This window comes from Pteropus vampyrus, unplaced genomic scaffold (genome assembly GCF_000151845.1).
Source record: "Pteropus vampyrus isolate Shadow unplaced genomic scaffold, Pvam_2.0 Scaffold144, whole genome shotgun sequence".
Lineage (NCBI taxonomy): Eukaryota > Metazoa > Chordata > Mammalia > Chiroptera > Pteropodidae > Pteropus > Pteropus vampyrus.
In genome coordinates this window covers 3,750,516-3,767,705 of record NW_011888925.1, presented here as the reverse complement: position 1 = coordinate 3,767,705, position 17,190 = coordinate 3,750,516, and the positions used below count along the sequence as shown (strand labels likewise).

Genomic DNA, 17,190 nt, shown 5'->3' with positions numbered 1-17,190 from the left:
GTCCAGCTCTTCCACCCCCTCAGGTTCGAGACCCTGGAGCCTGAAATGAATGCCCTTGCGGCACGAATTACTGCCGTGAATGACATTGCGGAACAGTTGCTAAAGGCCAACCCTCCGAGCAAGGACAGCATTGTCAACACCCAGAAGCAGCTCAATCACAGGTGGGCTGAAGAGGGCAGGGAACTGAGAAGGGGCACGGCAGATGGGGATGGCAACTGGAAGAGAGTTCTGTAGGGCATGGGATGGAGGCGGAAAATGAGGAGGGCAGGTGGTCTGGGATGTGTTGGGGGTAGGGGAATAATTAAAGGGATGAAGCGGGTAAATGTCTTCTAAAGAAGCTGGGGCCTGGACAGGGAGCAAGCAAGAAGAAGACAAGATGAGACAGGTGGTAGAATACACCTAGAGAGAGAGGCTGGGAAGAAGCTTCTAGATATACCTGGGGAGGGCAGGGAAGCCGAGCGACTCCGGACACCAGACCTACCCTCTACTTTCAGGTGGCAGCAGTTTCGGTCCCTGGCGGATGGCAAGAAGGCAGCTCTGACGTCAGCCCTGAGCATCCAGAACTACCACTTGGAGTGCACAGAGACCCAGGCCTGGATGAGAGAAAAGACCAAGGTCATCGAGTCCACCCAGGGCCTGGGCAATGACCTGGCCGGGGTGCTGGCTCTGCAGCGTAAACTGGCTGGCACCGAGCGGGACCTGGAAGCCATCTCCGCCCGGGTGGGTGAACTGACTCGCGAGGCAAATGCCCTGGCTGCTGGCCACCCTGCCCAAGCCCCTGCCATCAAGGCTCGGCTTGGAGAGGTGCAAGCTGGCTGGGAGGACCTCAGGGCCACCATGCGACGTCGAGAGGAGTCGCTGGGTGAGGCACGACGGCTGCAGGACTTCCTACGCAGCTTGGATGACTTCCAGGCTTGGCTAGGTCGCACACAGACCGCTGTGGCCTCTGAAGAAGGGCCGGCCACCCTGCCTGAGGCAGAGGCCCTTCTGGCCCAACACGCAGGCCTGCGTGGAGAAGTGGAGCGGGCCCAGAGCGAGTACAGCAGGCTGCGGGCCTTGGGTGAGGAAGTGACCCGGGACCAGGCCGATCCCCAGTGCCTCTTTCTACGACAGCGACTTGAAGCCTTGGGAACTGGCTGGGAAGAGCTGGGCCGCATGTGGGAGAGCCGGCAAGGCCGCCTGGCCCAGGCCCATGGCTTCCAGGGCTTCCTGCGGGATGCTCGCCAGGCCGAGGGTGTACTCAGCAGCCAGGTGAGAACCCAGAGGACAAAGTCCCAACCTGGAAGAAGAGGGAAGTAGGGACCAGGGGGAATGTGAAGGGGAGCGGTGGATGTGGAGGAAAAGGCAGCAGGTGGAGTAGTCAAGGCCACAGGATGGGCAGAAAGAACATGTCAGGAAAATATGGACGTGAAAAAAAATGATATAACTATAACTTACCAAAACTGATGTAAACTGGCTTGTCATAGAATTATTAAAGAACTCAAGTCACTAGCTAGAGGTAAGATGAAACAGGATCTGGACTATAAAGATCCTCCAGCCCAGCTCCCTTAAAACTTCCAGGCACCATCTGCCCCTGTCTTCAGAGCTGGCCGGTCCACCCCGCCCCTTCCTGGTCGGCCTCCATGTCTCGGATGTGCCCTTTTGGTAGGCCCCTTCTGAGAGGCTGAATTATGCTTTGAGAAGTGAGCTCACTCCCTCCCCTCCACACAGGAGTATGTTTTGTCTCACACGGAGATGCCGGGGACGCTCCAGGCTGCTGATGCCACCATAAAGAAACTGGAAGACTTCATGAGCACCATGGACGCCAACGGGGAGCGGATCCGCGGGCTCCTGGAGGCCGGGCGCCAGCTGGTGTCTGAGGGCAACATCCATGCGGAGAAGATCCGAGAGAAGGCAGATTCCATTGAGAAGAGGTATGAGGAGGACGGCAGGCAAATGAGAGGCCCGAGCGGGAAATAAGTGGAAGCAGGATGGCCTCAAAGATGGAGAGTGGCAGTCGGACCGGCAGACGGGGGTGGGGAGCTGACATAAAATAGAGGCGCAAGAGCCCAGTGGTCAGGGGGACTAAGCGATGGGCTGGGATGTTCTGCCCCTCCCCCACCTGGGTGAAATGAAGTCTGCCAGGGTAGCTGGACGCTGGCCGTAGGGTTCCTGGATTGTCTTAGAGTGTTCCCTGAAGGCCTTGTCCCCACACGAGGAGGACGGAAGGCTTCTGGTTAGTTAGAGGGTCATAACCTTTTCCCAGCAAGTTTAAGAGTTTCACAGGGGGCCGTCATTACAGGCATGGGAAGAATCAGGAAGCAGTGCAGCAGCTCCTGGGCCGTCTTCGGGAAAACCGAGAGCAGCAACATTTCTTACAAGATTGTCACGAGGTGAGACCCTCAGCTCCCCCGTGTCCTCTGCGACATCCCCTAGCCATCCCTTTCCCACAGCGCTCTGGCTCTTTGAGCCTAGAATAAGTCCACTGCGGTGTCGCCTGAGCATGCGAACCCCTGCATGGCTTCTCCCCACACCCACCACTGCTCCTGCCTCACCTTCCCCCACTTGATGCCTCACTCTCCCCTTCCTCTGAAATGTACTCTGCCTTTGTCCACCCCTGCTCTGTGCTTGGTCCAGCTGAAACTCTGGATCGACGAGAAGATGCTGACAGCCCAGGACGTGTCCTATGACGAGGCCCGCAACCTGCACACCAAGTGGCAGAAGCACCAGGCGTTCATGGCCGAGCTGGCTGCCAACAAAGACTGGCTGGACAAGGTGGACAAGGTGAGCAGTGTGACAGGAGCAGCTTCCTCTAAACACAGTGCAGGGGCGGGCCCTGCTTCTAGCTTCTAGATATGGCTATTTCACGGTGAGAGGTCATGGGGCCTCCTGTGCCAAACTTCCAAGGTGGAAAGTTATGATCTGAGGAACAAAGTCTCAGGTCTATGGGACAGCGACTCCAGAACTAGGAGGAGATTTGTATAAGCAAGAAGCCAAACTGCAGTTTTCGGTCAACACAGTAACTATTCCTGGGTCTGGAGCAGGATGACACTCTTCAGCAGGGGTCAGCACACTTCTATAAAGGACCAGAGGGTAGATATTATAGGCTGTGGCAGCCATACAGTTTCTGCTGCAACTGCTCAACTCTGCCATTGCAGCGCAAAAGCAGCCGTAGAGAATATGTAAACAAATGAGCATAGCTGTGTTCCAATAAAACTTTATTCATAAAAACAGGCAGTAGGCCAGATTTGGCCCACGGGCCGCAGTTTGCCAACCCTCGCTTTTGAGTCTTGCAATTCCTAGTATTCGGTCTCCCGCCCAGCTCTTTCTCAAACGCTGAGCAGGGGTAAGACTTCATTTCTACTCAGCAAGTATTCCTGGACAACGTTATATGTGCTCAGCACTTTGCTAGGTGCTGCAAGGTATATAAAAAGACACTTTTCCTCCCTCGAGGGCATAATGGGTGGGGAGAAGAAGAGATCAGCCTGTGTTCAGTTTTTCCACTTGTTCAGCAAATATTTGTGTTAGGCACTGAGGGGGATCAAAGGTGATTCCACATGGGCTCTGCCCTCGAGGAGTGACACCGTGGTGAGGATGTAAGACAAACACAAATAAATAAATTAAATCCAAAGCAGAATACGATCAGTACAATAAGAGAGGGCCGGATGAAACCCAGGCGCTGAGGAGAGACGAGATATGGGACTCTTCGAAGCAGGAGCCTCCAGGGTAGACCATGAAGGACGAGTAGAATTTGGACAAGCAGAGATGCTGGAGGGAAGACGCTTCTAGGTAGAGAACACAATGCGAGCAAGAAATCAGAGAAGCGTGGAAGTGGTGGGTGCCTGTATGGGAGTGAGGCGGGATAAGTCAGTCTGGCAGGAACAGAAAATGCATGAAGGGGCCCCATGGGAAAAAAGGCGGAAAAAGCCTGCTGGGCCAGGTCGTGACAGCCGTGATTGCCACTTAAAGACTGTGTGTGTGTCAAAGTGTGGATTGTGCTGAACATTTGTGAAGTTACCTGAACAGGGCTACACTCCGACGCTCTCCATCCTGGCAGCCACATGTCTTGCTTTGTGTTCCCCTAGAAGCAGACTCTGAAACAAGGCTTTCAGGGCAGGCCACTTAAATGGAGGATGATCGTAGGAAACACCAGTAGGGGAGTGGGGAGATGAGACGGAGCAGGAAAGGTGGTCAGTTAAGGGTTCACTACCATGTCAGCCACCTCAATGGGCAGCCGGCACTCAGTCCTAACGGGCACCCCGGGGCAGCATAAGGCATGCATCAGAGTTATCCCGACCAAAGCACAAGGATGCCGACTATTTGTCCACTGACTCCCTGTCTGCCACTGGTTCTCGGGGAAGTAATTTCCTGGCTCTCCCAGCCTGCCTTGCAAGCAAGTCAGGAGACCATGCTTCCCTCATCTCTCAGGAAAAAAAAGGTCCGCCAGCAGAAAGGCTGGGAAGACAGGTAAGACTCACTCGCCATAGGTCAGGTGAGGGGTGAGGAAGCTGAGAGAGATGAAATGATAGCAAACAACACGAGACCACATGTGACATAATACTAGAAACCAGAAGCATGAGGGAACTCAAAATAGGAAAGATCGCCACGGCTTCTGCGTTGAATGAGGTTGGAGCTGGACCTCAAAGGAGAAGTAGGGTTCGGTCAGCAGTGAGGCAGGGACGTTTAGAGGAGGTTAAAACCTCTGAGAAGACCATGTTGAGGAAAACACACAACTGGGAAGTCTTGCCCACACTTCAGGTCTCTACTGCCCTTTAGGTCCCTTGCCTGTGAAGTTTCGTGATGTCTAATTGTGACACTCACACTTCTTTGTCCCACCACCTAGGAAGGGCGGGAGCTGAGCCTCGAGAAGCCAGAGCTGAAAGCCCTGGTGTCGGAGAAACTGGAGGACCTGCACAAGCGCTGGGACGAGCTGGAGACCACCACCCAGGCCAAGGCCCGCAGCCTCTTCGATGCCAACCGGGCCGAGCTGTTTGCCCAGAGCTGCTCTGCCCTGGAGAGCTGGCTGCTGAGCCTGCAGGCGCAGCTGCACTCTGACGACTACGGCAAGGACCTCACCAGCGTCAACATTCTGCTCAAGAAGCAGCAGGTGCGCAGGCCTTGGCTGGGGATGATGAACAGCAGAAGAAAGGAGGAGGGGGCCTGTAGCTCTTGCGAGTGGGGAGGCCATTTCCAGCCCTCACAGATGACATTTTCACTGGTATTTCTCAAAGCGATTTCCATGGGCCACCAGATCAGACCTGGGAGTGTCTATCAGTCGGAGTCAAGTCAGGAGACAGAAACTACGCTAATTTCAACAAGAAAACTTTAGTAAAAAAAGTATTAGTTAGTAAAAGGTGGTTGACTACCAGAGTGAGAAAGAGAACTCCAAAGCAGGAGTCAGAAAATGTTTTCTGTAAAGGGCCAGGTAGTAAATATTTTAGGCTTTGTGGGCTTCATACAGTCTCTGTCACAGCTATTCCCTTTTGTCCTTGTATGGTAAAAACAGCCATAGGACGATACATAAAAGAATGGCGTGGCTGTGTGCCAATAAAACTTTATTTAAAAAAACAGGCAGAGCCTGCATTTCCCGATCTTTGCTCCAAAGAATATAGGAATAGCAAATGTGGGGAGTACCCATGGAAGGAACTAGATGCCCTCCCCCACCCCAAGGCTGAGTTTCGGCTGAGGGAGTAGAAATTTGTTAGGATATTGCGGACCAGAGCAGGGCCGAAGCTGGCAGGCCAAGGCTGGCCAGCAGGATGTTGCCACTGGGATGCCAGCAAAACTTGCTGTAGGGGGCGAGCCACCAGGTCTCCTGCACACCATGGGCAGTTTTGCTGCAGGAGCAAGAAGAAAAGCACACTGGACCCATAAGTCACCCTTCTTCTCTGCTGCATCCTGGTGTCCCTCCAGCGCCCTCTACTGAAAAGGCCTAGCATCGCGCCAGCTGGCAAAGGAGAAAGGTTTATAGGGTCCAGTTCCCACGTCTCAAAACTGAGAAAGGTGGATTTGGAATGAAGGTGCATTTGGGACTGAGAGGCAATAAATTGCGAACTGGCACAGTTATCACGCCCTCCCCCGGACTCTTCTGTATGTTAAAATGTATATTAGAGTTTGAAATCCACCCATCTAGGCCACGAAGAGATACTTTTCCCGGGGCTCGCCCCAAGACAAGAAATCACGTTGGCTTCATGCTGACTAGTGTCTCCTGAGTTTGATGGCGCAGGCATCGCGATAACATCTCCTTCCTCTCCTGGGCTGGCAGATGCTGGAGCGGGAGATGGCTGTGCGGGAGAAGGAGGTGGAGGCGATCCAGGCCCAGGCAAAAGCGCTGGCCCAGGAAGACCAGGGTGCAGGGGAGGTGGAGCGGACCTCGAGGGCTGTGGAGGAGAAGTTCAGGGCCCTGTGCCAGCCCATGAAAGAGCGCTGCCAGCGCCTGCAGGCCTCTCGCGAGCAGCACCAGTTCCACCGGGACGTGGAGGATGAGATCGTGAGTCACTAGGATGGGGACAGGGTAGAGTCGTCACCATGGCAACCTGCTCCCTGCCTTGTGCTGGGAAGGTGCCAGCAGTGCTTCCCTTTGGCATGGAAAATCAACCCTCTCAAGACACTGAGGGATGCCCTCTAGGTCCCTTTACCCCAGAACCAGACGAGACCATTTCCTATACACAAACCAGGCGCCCTAGAAAGCCTCCCTGCCAAGAATCCCCACTCTCCAACCCCAGTTCTTACTTTGCCCTCCGGACCTCCACTGACCACCCCCCACCCTTCCTCACGCAGTTGTGGGTGACGGAGCGGCTACCCATGGCTAGCTCCAGGGAACACGGCAAGGACCTGCCCAGTGTCCAGCTCCTTATGAAGAAAAACCAGGTGAGGCAGAGGCTAACGGCAAAGAAAAAAATCCCAAGATCCTCCTTGGACGCTGAATTTTGTTTCTTTTTAAGACCTGGGGTTTCTCTGCCTCCCCTCGATGCAGTGTGGGATCCCAGACTTCAGTGGGTTTGGCCTTTCCTCACCAGGGGTGGACGGTTACCCTTGGTAGCAGATCATAGGGATCAGAGGGGCTTTACCATCACACCCCCGGGCCAGAAGGGAGGGGAAGTGAAGGGGATTCGGGAAGGAAGAGAAACAAGTGTGAGGGGCCTTAATTTGAGTAGGTGTAAGGGGACACGGCAGGTGGGGAGGTCCTTAGCAAACCTTACAGTGTTTCCTTTTATGTTGCTGGGGACAGACCCTGCAGAAGGAGATCCAGGGCCATGAGCCTCGGATTGCGGACCTAAGGGAGCGGCAGCGTGCCCTGGGGGCGGCCGCAGCAGGCCCGGAGCTGGCAGAGCTGCAGGAAATGTGGAAACGCCTGAGCCATGAGCTGGAGCTTCGAGGGAAGCGACTGGAGGAAGCCCTGCGGGCCCAGCAGTTCTACCGTGACGCCGCCGAGGCAGAGGCCTGGATGGGCGAGCAAGAGTTACACATGATGGGCCAGGAGAAAGCCAAGGTGAGGGCCAGGGCAGAGCTCAGCCTGTGTGGCCGCTTCTTTCCTTCCCGTGACCCCCACTGCCTGATGCCCACTGTCCGGTCCCCCAGGATGAGCTGAGTGCCCAGGCCGAGGTGAAGAAGCATCAGGTATTGGAGCAAGCCCTGGCTGACTACGCCCAGACCATCCACCAGCTAGCAGCCAGCAGCCAAGACATGATTGACCACGACCACCCAGAGAAGTGAGCACAGTGGCAGCAGGGGGGCCCAGCCCTTGGGGGAGAGGGGAGCCCGTCCCAGGAAGGAGCAGGGATTGTGGAGCCTTCCATACTATGTGCGTACAGAACCATCTAGAAAGCTGGAAAAGCGGGGACTTGACAAGCAGTTGGGAGGCTAAGAGGGGCGGGACTCTCTGGAACAGGCTAGGGATCAGAGCATGTACCCTAAGTCCCGAGGTGACCGCCGCTTTACCCCCCGCACAGCACGCGGATATCCATCCGCCAAGCGCAGGTAGACAAGCTGTACGCCAGCCTGAAGGAGCTGGCCGGGGAGCGGCGGGAGCGCCTGCAGGAGCACCTCCGCCTGTGCCAGCTCCGCCGTGAGCTGGACGACCTGGAGCAGTGGATCCAGGAGCGCGAGGTGGTGGCGGCCTCCCACGAGCTGGGCCAGGACTACGAGCACGTGACGGTGAGTGCAGGAAGGACACCAGCTGCAGGCCAGCTCCTGGAAGAGGACCCGCTAGGAGACTAGGGCCTGGTCCCGGGCTGAGCATCAAGGGACGGGGGGCAAGACCAGGCAGGGCAGGCACTGTTCTCCTGGGTTTCAAGGTATTTAATTTGAAAACTTGTGCAGAAAAGAGGACGTGGGGCTGCACATAGACTTAGGCAAAAAGGAAATTACCAGTCACTCTTTTCAAAGGTATAGATAGGGTCTCCCTATCTGAAGGCTAAAGGTTCTAAGCATCCCCAGTGTCTTTGCCGGGGGCCGGGATGTCACTCACATCCGGAGTCACTGGGAACCAGCAGCGTCTGCCCATAGACTCAGCAGCTGGAGAAACCCATTTCGGCCCATGAGGCCCAGGGGAGAGAAGTGGGCTCTCAGGTTGGGGTGAGAGGACTCGCCCCACTAGGCAGGGACCGTATCTTCGTGTCACAGTGTTGTCCGTGCAACTGTTCCCTCCACCAGATGCTCCGGGACAAATTCCGAGAGTTCTCTCGGGACACGAGCACCATCGGTCAGGAGCGTGTGGACAGTGCCAACGCACTGGCCAATGGGCTCATCGCTGGGGGCCATGCTGCCCGGGCCACCGTGGCCGAGTGGAAGGACAGTCTCAACGAGGCCTGGGCCGACCTGCTCGAGCTGCTGGACACACGGGCTCAGGTGCTGGCAGCTGCGCACGAGCTGCAGCGCTTCCTGCACGGGGCTCGCCAGGCCCTGGCGCGGGTGCAGCACAAGCAGCAGCAGCTCCCGGATGGGACCGGCCGTGACCTCAACGCCGCCGAGGCCCTGCAGCGCCGACACTGTGCCTTTGAGCACGACATCCAGGCCCTCAGCGCCCAGGTCTGACCCAAGCATGGGAGGTAGAGGGCGGCTCAGAGGAGACGTGGTGGGAAATGGGCTGGGGGCATGGCATCCTCTGGAAGGCCACCTAGGGATGAGGTAGAATCGCTCCAGGTAAACATCTCTGGCCAGGGGACATCGAGCTACCGCATTCACACCTTTCATGACAAGCCTTCTTGAGGGCTCGTGCCATTTTCGTATGGTTCCAATGGCTAGAAGATTCTTAATGTTGTCCTAAAAATGCCCCCGTTGGCTAGCGCTCTAGACCCGCACGAATTAGGCATAGAGCCTTCCTGTGATGGTTGAAGCCCTGTGGGCCCCCACCCAAATCCCTTTTCAGGCTGAAAATCTCATTCTAGCAATCTTTACGGTCTCTCACATCCTGGACAGGCCTCTGAAAGCCCAAGCGGCTAAAGGCCATTTTAAAGGGTTGTCTCACTTCCAAGCTAAGCCCAGGCCCCCAGATGAGACCCGAGAGAGCAGAGTATGACAAGTCCTACTCTGGGCACCAGCCGTCATCTTCCCCAGCCCCCCACCCTCTGCTCCTCCTCTCGCTTCTCGGGCTGGTAAAACGAGCAGGTGATGCAGAGCAGAGGTCAGGACTGAGGGGCGCACAGCTCCTCGGAGTCACCAGCTCTGCCCAACTCTGACCTGGGGCCCTGCAGGTCCAGCAGGTGCAGGACGACGGCCACCGGCTCCAGAAGGCCTACGCCGGAGACAAGGCTGAGGAGATCGGCCGCCACATGCAGGCCGTGGCCGAGGCCTGGGCCCAGCTCCAGGGGAGCTCTGCTGCCCGCCGCCAGCTGCTGCTGGACACCACGGACAAGTTCCGCTTCTTCATGGCCGTCCGGGAGCTGATGCTGTGGATGGACGGGGTGAACCTGCAGATGGATGCGCAGGAGCGGCCCCGGTGAGGCCGATGGTGCCCAAGACCTACGGGGGGTGTGAGCTGGTGCTGGGGTCCGGTCGTGGGCAGTGGGTGATGCGGTCTCTGTACCCTCAGGGACGTGTCCTCTGCAGACTTGGTCATCAAGAACCACCAGGGCATCAAGGCAGAGATAGAGGCCAGGGCTGACCGCTTCTCCTCTTGCATCGACATGGGGCAGGGGCTGCTGGCCAGGAGCCACTATGCGGCTGAGGAGGTGGGTGAGGCCTGGGTGTAGCCAGGGCGTCCTCACAGGGCAGGCCTTCACGCTGATTTCTCCCCTGAGCCTTTCCACTTCCTCTCATTCTTTCTTTATGGAAGCCTTCCACTCTCTCTCCCCTCAGTGCGGTTCAGGGATTTCCCCATTCCATCTCCCCCAGAACTATCTGCCTCATGAAACCAGAAATCACTAGTTCCCCCGTGTGGTCCCCAGGGACCCTGAAAAGGCCCAGCTCTAACATCTCTGCTCCCCACCCCCCAGATCTCAGAGAAGTTATCTCAGCTGCAGACACGGCGCCAGGAGACAGCTGACAAGTGGCAGGAGAAGATGGACTGGCTCCAGCTTGGTGAGCTGCTGTGGGGACCAGGGAGCTGGCTGAGGGCTCCAGGCCCTGGGAGGAAGGGCGGGGGGTCTCGTGGCCTGTAGTTTCCAGTGTAAAACCAGGCATCCTGGGCATGGAATTCAAGGCGGCCACCCTTGGCACTGCCTGGCTCTGCCCTGTGCGCCTGCTTTGGGACAGTAGCTTTCTCTGTGTCCCTGTTCTGGAAGTGCTGTGGCTACAGTGCTCTGCCAGTGCCCACTCTGACCTGCCAACCCCCTGCAACGCCCCCCCATCCCTGCAGTTTTGGAGGTGCTCGTGTTTGGGAGAGACGCAGGTATGGCAGAGGCCTGGCTTTGCAGCCAGGAGCCATTGGTGCGAAGTGCTGAGCTGGGTTGCACTGTCGACGAAGTCGAGAGCCTCATCAAGCGGCACGAGGCCTTCCAGAAGTCAGCGGTGGCCTGGGAGGAGCGTTTCAGCGCGCTGGAGAAGCTCACTGCGGTGAGGGCTACAGGGCCGCAGGAATGCCCCCCATCCCGCTGCCCCAAGCCCCGCGCCCTCTCCCGCCTGAAGAAAACAGTTCTGTATCCGTTGCACCAGCATCTCCCAGATGTGCACCAAGAGTGCCCTGTTGTCACTGTAGCTCCAGGAGTCCGCAGTTCCCCTGGGTGACGCTGAGACACCATCTCCCCCGTTGCTTCTAACCCCCACCTTCTTTTGGAATTGCATCTTCCATTCCGTCTCATCATGACAGAGCTGAGACATCTCAGCTTTGCCCCACTCCCTGGTCCTCTTCAATGAGACCTTCTATGCTCTGACCTTGGAATTTTTTGACAGCTGGAGGAGCAGGAGAAGGAGCGGAAAAGGAAGAGGGAGGAGGAAGAACGGAGGAAACAGCCCCCAACTCCAGAGCCCACAGCCAGTCTGCCTGAAGGGGTCCTGGTGGACAGCCAGACGGCTCCCGATGCTTCCTGGGACGGGTGAGAGCTGGGACGCTTGAGGGAGGACGAGGCTGAGCCTGAGCAACCCAAGGACTTATCATTCTTTGTCACCTCCTGCCATTCCAGAACCCATCCCCGGCTACCAGCGTCCACACAGCCAGCCAGCGTTAACGGAGTCTGCACAGATGCAGAGTCCCCGCAGGTGACCCCCGCTGTCCCCTGCGCCCCCGTCAGAATCTTAGCCCCGCTATGTACATCCTCTTATAGCTCCCTGTCCTCGAAGCCCCTGTTGGAACCACAGACACTAGAGCAGGGCAGCTTCCCAGAAGGGCCTGTAAGTTCCTTCTGGAGATGTGGGTGTTGATATCTGGAGGGACAAAGAGGTACATGAGCTGAGCGGTGGGGACACTGGGGACAGGAAAGGGCAGAGGCTCTAAGAAATTGGGAACGGAAAGACCAGCTCTTGGTCTTCAAGTTGCTTGACATCCAGGCCAGGTACCTGCCACATCATCCCTTGACACAGACACTGTTTTCCCCACAGGGGCCTGGTGCAGGGGATGAGGCCAGCAGGCCACAGGGAGAGAGGCAGGCCTGGACACAAGGCTCGGCCCCTCCTATCATGCCCCAGAGCAGGTCATCCGAGTCAGCCCGGGTTGCCACCTTGCCCGCTCGAGGCCCAGAGCTCTCTGCCCAGGAACAGATGGAGGGGATGCTGTGCCGCAAACAGGAGATGGAGGCCTTCGGCAAGAAGGCCGCCAACAGGTACTGGGTCTGGCCACGCAGCGCCTGTGGCCTCACCAGCCCCTTCTGAAGAGGCTTGCCTGGAACCTCTTCCTCAACAGAGGGGGAGGGGGCGCCCTGCAGGAGTGTCCTCTGGGGAAGGGGTAGGACTCAGGAGCAGAGTGGGGCCTCGAGTCAGGGCCAGCAGCGTGCAGAGATGACGGGCCCAAAGGCGGGAGTGGCACCAGGAGTCCTAGAACACCCGAGCTCTGCCCAGGGTTACGAGCCCCACAAAAAGGGGTCAGTCAGCCTGTCTCGCCTCGTCACCTGCACCATGTCCCTCCCAGGTCATGGCAGAACGTGTACTGCGTCCTGCGGCGTGGGAGCCTTGGTTTTTACAAAGACGCGAAGGCCGCCAGCACGGGAGTGCCGTACCATGGAGAAGTGCCTGTCAGCCTGGCCAGGGCCCAGGGCAGCGTCGCCTTTGATTATCGAAAGCGCAAACACGTCTTCAAGCTGGGGTAGGAAAGGAACTGTGCCCTCGGGATGGCAGGGGACATCAGCCATGTCTGGGGGGGATAGTGTGACAGGGCCAGGCATTTGGGGACAGACATATGGCGGGGGGGAGGTGGTTCTGGTTGTGTTCCACAATAAGGGGAGCCAGAGCTCCAAGACACGGGCCCGGTGGCTGATGAGCCAGAGCAGGAGGCAAGGCCCGGGGTGGGAGTGAGCTCAGCCTGGTCCCCGCAGCCAGTCAGGAAGGATCTGCTTTTGCACCGTCCTGGGAATCTGAGGAATGTGCGGGACGTGTCTGATCGGCCCTGCTGGCCCAGCCGGCTCGTCCTCCTTCCTGGTCTCGGAGTGATAACCGAGCTCGCCCAGCCCAGCCCGGCCCAGCCCAGGTCGGGCCAGTCCAGATTCTCAGCTCTGCCCTGAGGTGGTTCTTTCTCCCACAGCTTACAGGATGGAAAAGAATATTTATTCCAAGCCAAGGATGAGGTGAGCTGTCCCCTTCTCCTCCCATGTCACTGCATTGCCATTCTGAGAGCCCTTCGGCCGTGCAGTCGCCCTTCTTCCCTCTCCTGTCTCCTTTCCTCACCTTCAGTGTCCCGTTCTTTGTAATCAGACAACCCACGACATGCCGTCTGGATGTCCGTGAAGGCCCCACGAAAACGTGTTCCCTACCTTAAGGAATCTCTTTCTCCAATGAGATGAAATAGTCAGATCGCTCTCCCGCCGCCTCCTCTTAGGCTTCCCCACTGTCCAAGGGCGGCTGCCTCAGCACAGCGTCCTTGAAGCTGACCAGTTGTCTCGCCATCTCCCCCGTAGGCAGAGATGAGCTCGTGGCTGCGGGTGGTGAATGCAGCCATTGCCGCTGCGTCCTCTGCCTCTGGAGAGCCTGAAGAGCCAGCGGTGCCCATTGCCACCCGGGGCATGACCCGGGCCATGACCATGCCCCCAGTATCGCCGGTCGGGGCTGAGGGGCCAGTGGTACTTCGCAGCAAAGACGGCAGAGAACGAGAGCGAGAAAAACGCTTCAGCTTCTTCAAGAAGAACAAGTAGTTGGGGGCAAGACTCCCAAGCCAGCTCCCTCCCTCTGTTCAGGAAACTGCCAGGGACTGTCAACAGGGACCACTCTCTTGTCAGGACAACTGCCTGCTGCTAGGGTCTGTTGCCAAGGTCAACCCATCACCAGGAACTGTCTCTGGGGACAAGTCAGTGTTCCCAAGGGCAGCATTTCTCTTCTGCTATTTAATTCCAGACTGGTGGTGGGATCAGGCAACCCCCAACTCCACTCCCCCGACTCCTGTCCTCTCCCCCAGCCTTACGCCCCTATCCCCACCAGCGCGACAGCGCCGCACTCTCCACGTAGGCCATGGGGGGAGTGGCTGCCCCTGCCTCAGGGTCATTCTCCCAGCACTGATAGGGCATGCCATCTGGTTCCTTGCCCCTGGGGACCAGCCAGGAACCTCTCAGAGCTGAAGCGGGACCTGGGGGCAAGACTGCCAAATGATGGAGTCAGAGGTGCACCCTTCCCATCCTTCCTCCCCCTCTGACTCGAGCGGCCAGGCCATTGCCAGCGACTCTCAGTGGCTTCCAGGTGTGAGCTGTTCAGGGGCAACCACAGCCTGGAGTCTGGCCAAGGAGGTGATTAAACAGCTCAGCTTCTCTTACTGCCTCTGGGTGTCTTTGCTTCCCCGACCACAAGCCTCTTTGTCTATGCCACGCTCTTCCCTTTGGCACAGGTCCCCTGTGGGTCAGGTTTCCATTTGCCCCCAACCTCCAAGCCCTCGAAGAACCACATTATTTTGAGAGCCTCCCTACCTTGGTCTTATTTCCCCACGATAATGACCTCCAGTTTGCTGGGCTGATGACTGTCAAGCCTCTTTTTAGACCAAAGAAGTTCACCAGGGATCAGGACAATGTTAATTTAACAAGCAGTGTTAATGTTAAAAGCGGTAAGCGACTGCTTCCCTGGGACTCAGCTTTCTTGTGATTCTCTCAACTGTTTTCAAAAATGAAAGACTGACGAGCATTGCCACAATCTAGTCGCAGCCACTGCTGAGCACAACGGGGGGGGGTGGGGGGGGGTGGAGGGGTGGAGCACATAGGGCGTGCTTACTGACCCCACCTTCTGTCTCCTCTGGAGAGGATCAAGGACGTTAAGACTGGGATCAGATAAGTTACAGGTTCCCCGTCCACTGACCAACAGAATGACAACACCCTGGGAAGCCACAAGGTACATCCTAAGTATGTAAATACACACATAAGCACACACAGAAGGACATTCAAAAGCTAACAAAGCATTAAAAAAGGATTCTCCCAGGTAGATGGGGGGGTGGGGATTTTTAAATCATTTCTTCAATTAAAAAAATAAAAAAAAAGATTCTCCCTTGCCTCTGGCTTGGCAGGGGCAGTTTTGGGGCAATAATGTTTGCCTTGGTGGCTTCTTACAGGAAAAGCTTTGTTCTTTCACTGTTACACACACACACACACGCACACACACACCATTTCTTTTGGGGACTCAGAGAAGATCTTTCCAGAAAAGCAGCCCTCTCTTTAGTGTACCTTTGACTATTGTCAGCCATAACAAAGACAAGGTCAGAATGAGTGCAGGCCCAGGGCCAGCACAACACGGCCCCAGAATGGTCTCCAACCTTGAGAGCCGGTAGACTAGATACCCACAGGATAATTATCCTCTTTAAAGCAGATTCAGGAATCTCCACAATAAACATGTAGATAAACGTAACTAAAACAATGTGTCATGGGACTGAATGAAATAAATATGTCAGCACTACAACCTCTCGTTCTTCGGTACAACCGTAAAATCTCCACTGTGTGAAGGAAGAGAAAGTCATACAGTGTGGATTGTTCAAGGAATCTGGGTATTTGCACTCCAGGACGGTAAGCCTGGAGGTTGGGGAGAAAGCAATAATTAGATTTTGGAAGGACATGTATATGGGGATGAGAAATTAATGGAGAAATTGCCATGTTAACATGTAAAACGTACAGGTAGATAGGGCAGCCAAGCAGAAGTCCTGCAGAACGCAGTCATCGTGAATGGAAAAGTAACGAAAATGTAGTTTGAGCATCATCTACATGCAATGGCAGCTGAAGCTACCTGAGAGCAAGAATCCTTAAGGACAGGACATAGAAGATGATTAGCATAGGTCAGGAAGTAAGTCTTGGGAGAACCTTTGGATACGAATGGCAGAAAATTCCAGGAAAGATGACAGAATGGAATGGAGAAGTGACGGATACGAGACAAGTTAGAGCACAAAAGTACAGCAATGCGAGCACAGCGAATCAATGGGGACACGTGGACAGATGAAAATCGATTGATTATTTAGAGAGAAAGAGATTTACGTTCTTACCTGATACCACCTCCGAGGGTGAACTCTCGATCTGTGCTACCCAGCACCGTAGCCATGAGCCACGTGGTGACTGAGCACTTCAGATGTGGCTTGTCCACATTCAGATTCCCTGTAAGTGTAGAATGCTCACTGGATTTCGAAGACTGAAGAGGAAAAAAATTTTAAATATCTCATTAATGATTTTTATACTGATGATATGTTGAAATAATATTTTAGCTATATTGGGTTTTGTTATGGCGCGAACAATTCTGAGACCCACGGAGCCAATTGAGATTAATTATGAGCCTTTATTAGCCGGCCGGCGACTGACTCTACCACGCAGAGGTAGAGGAGATCAGCCCCGAGCTTCCAGAGCAGGCAGCTGATATCCTGGTGGTCCTCTGAACAAGCCAGCAGATTACAGAAGTGGAAGTTGGCTTTTAGCATATCTTTGCCCAGAACAACACCCTTAATCAACAAGTAAATGGATTACAGAAGCAGACATTGGCTGTCTACATATTTTATACAATACACTTCCTAAACCACACACAAGCAAGTAGGACAACTTCTGATATCTAAAGATATTTCTTCCCTGTAGCTGACTTAGCTAGTTTGCTCACTTGAAAATTTTCCACCCTTAACAGGTTTCAAAAGTGTTAATCTCAACCGTTTCATTTTACTTTTTTTTTTTTTTTGATTAGACATCTATATTGTTCATAAAATGGTCCCCCCAATTGCTCCCTCCCTCCCCGGCCCTCCACTTAGCCATCATATTAATGTTAACTGCATTCCCTGTGCCATGCTCCCCAACCTCGTGCCCAACTATCAACTACTAATTTGTACTTCTTTAATCCTTCATTTATTTTTTAAATGTGTTTACTAGAAATTTTTAAATTACATATGTGGCTCACTTTATATTTCTATTTGGATAGCACTGCTCTAAATAGACTGCAAACCTAAACATAAAAGGTAAAAACATTACCATTAATAGAAGAAAATGCAGGAGATTATATGTGTACCTCAGGGGGTTAGAAAAGGAACTCTTATACAAAAGTTCAAAAGCACAAACTTTAAAAATTAATTCGATTACATAATTGAATTTACATATTCAATGAAGAATACCATGGACAAAAGTAATTTGGTGAAAGGAGAGAAGATACTTGAAGCCAATAAGAAATTAATATCTACAATAGATGAGAAAA

General features: G+C 55.0%; 1 protein-coding gene across 2 annotated transcripts in view; it reads left to right on the top strand.

Annotated features, from left to right (window-relative positions):
* Positions 1 to 14,309, top strand: part of SPTBN2 (spectrin beta, non-erythrocytic 2) — a 37,639-nt gene extending 23,330 nt beyond the window's left edge. For both annotated transcript variants that reach the window (XM_011368937.2, XM_023535845.1), the window contains exons 15-36: positions 24 to 161; positions 495 to 1,251; positions 1,711 to 1,913; positions 2,282 to 2,372; positions 2,617 to 2,763; positions 4,823 to 5,086; positions 6,245 to 6,469; positions 6,760 to 6,849; positions 7,211 to 7,471; positions 7,561 to 7,691; positions 7,932 to 8,136; positions 8,635 to 9,009; positions 9,675 to 9,919; positions 10,013 to 10,151; positions 10,416 to 10,500; positions 10,778 to 10,974; positions 11,311 to 11,453; positions 11,541 to 11,616; positions 11,956 to 12,176; positions 12,482 to 12,655; positions 13,091 to 13,133; positions 13,464 to 14,309. In XM_011368937.2, coding sequence (XP_011367239.1) covers positions 24 to 161; positions 495 to 1,251; positions 1,711 to 1,913; positions 2,282 to 2,372; positions 2,617 to 2,763; positions 4,823 to 5,086; positions 6,245 to 6,469; positions 6,760 to 6,849; positions 7,211 to 7,471; positions 7,561 to 7,691; positions 7,932 to 8,136; positions 8,635 to 9,009; positions 9,675 to 9,919; positions 10,013 to 10,151; positions 10,416 to 10,500; positions 10,778 to 10,974; positions 11,311 to 11,453; positions 11,541 to 11,616; positions 11,956 to 12,176; positions 12,482 to 12,655; positions 13,091 to 13,133; positions 13,464 to 13,697 — 4,444 coding nt within the window. In that variant the 3' untranslated portion in view covers positions 13,698 to 14,309. The remainder of the gene's footprint in view (positions 1 to 23; positions 162 to 494; positions 1,252 to 1,710; positions 1,914 to 2,281; positions 2,373 to 2,616; positions 2,764 to 4,822; positions 5,087 to 6,244; positions 6,470 to 6,759; positions 6,850 to 7,210; positions 7,472 to 7,560; positions 7,692 to 7,931; positions 8,137 to 8,634; positions 9,010 to 9,674; positions 9,920 to 10,012; positions 10,152 to 10,415; positions 10,501 to 10,777; positions 10,975 to 11,310; positions 11,454 to 11,540; positions 11,617 to 11,955; positions 12,177 to 12,481; positions 12,656 to 13,090; positions 13,134 to 13,463) is intronic.
* The last annotated feature ends 2,881 nt before the right edge of the window (positions 14,310 to 17,190 follow it).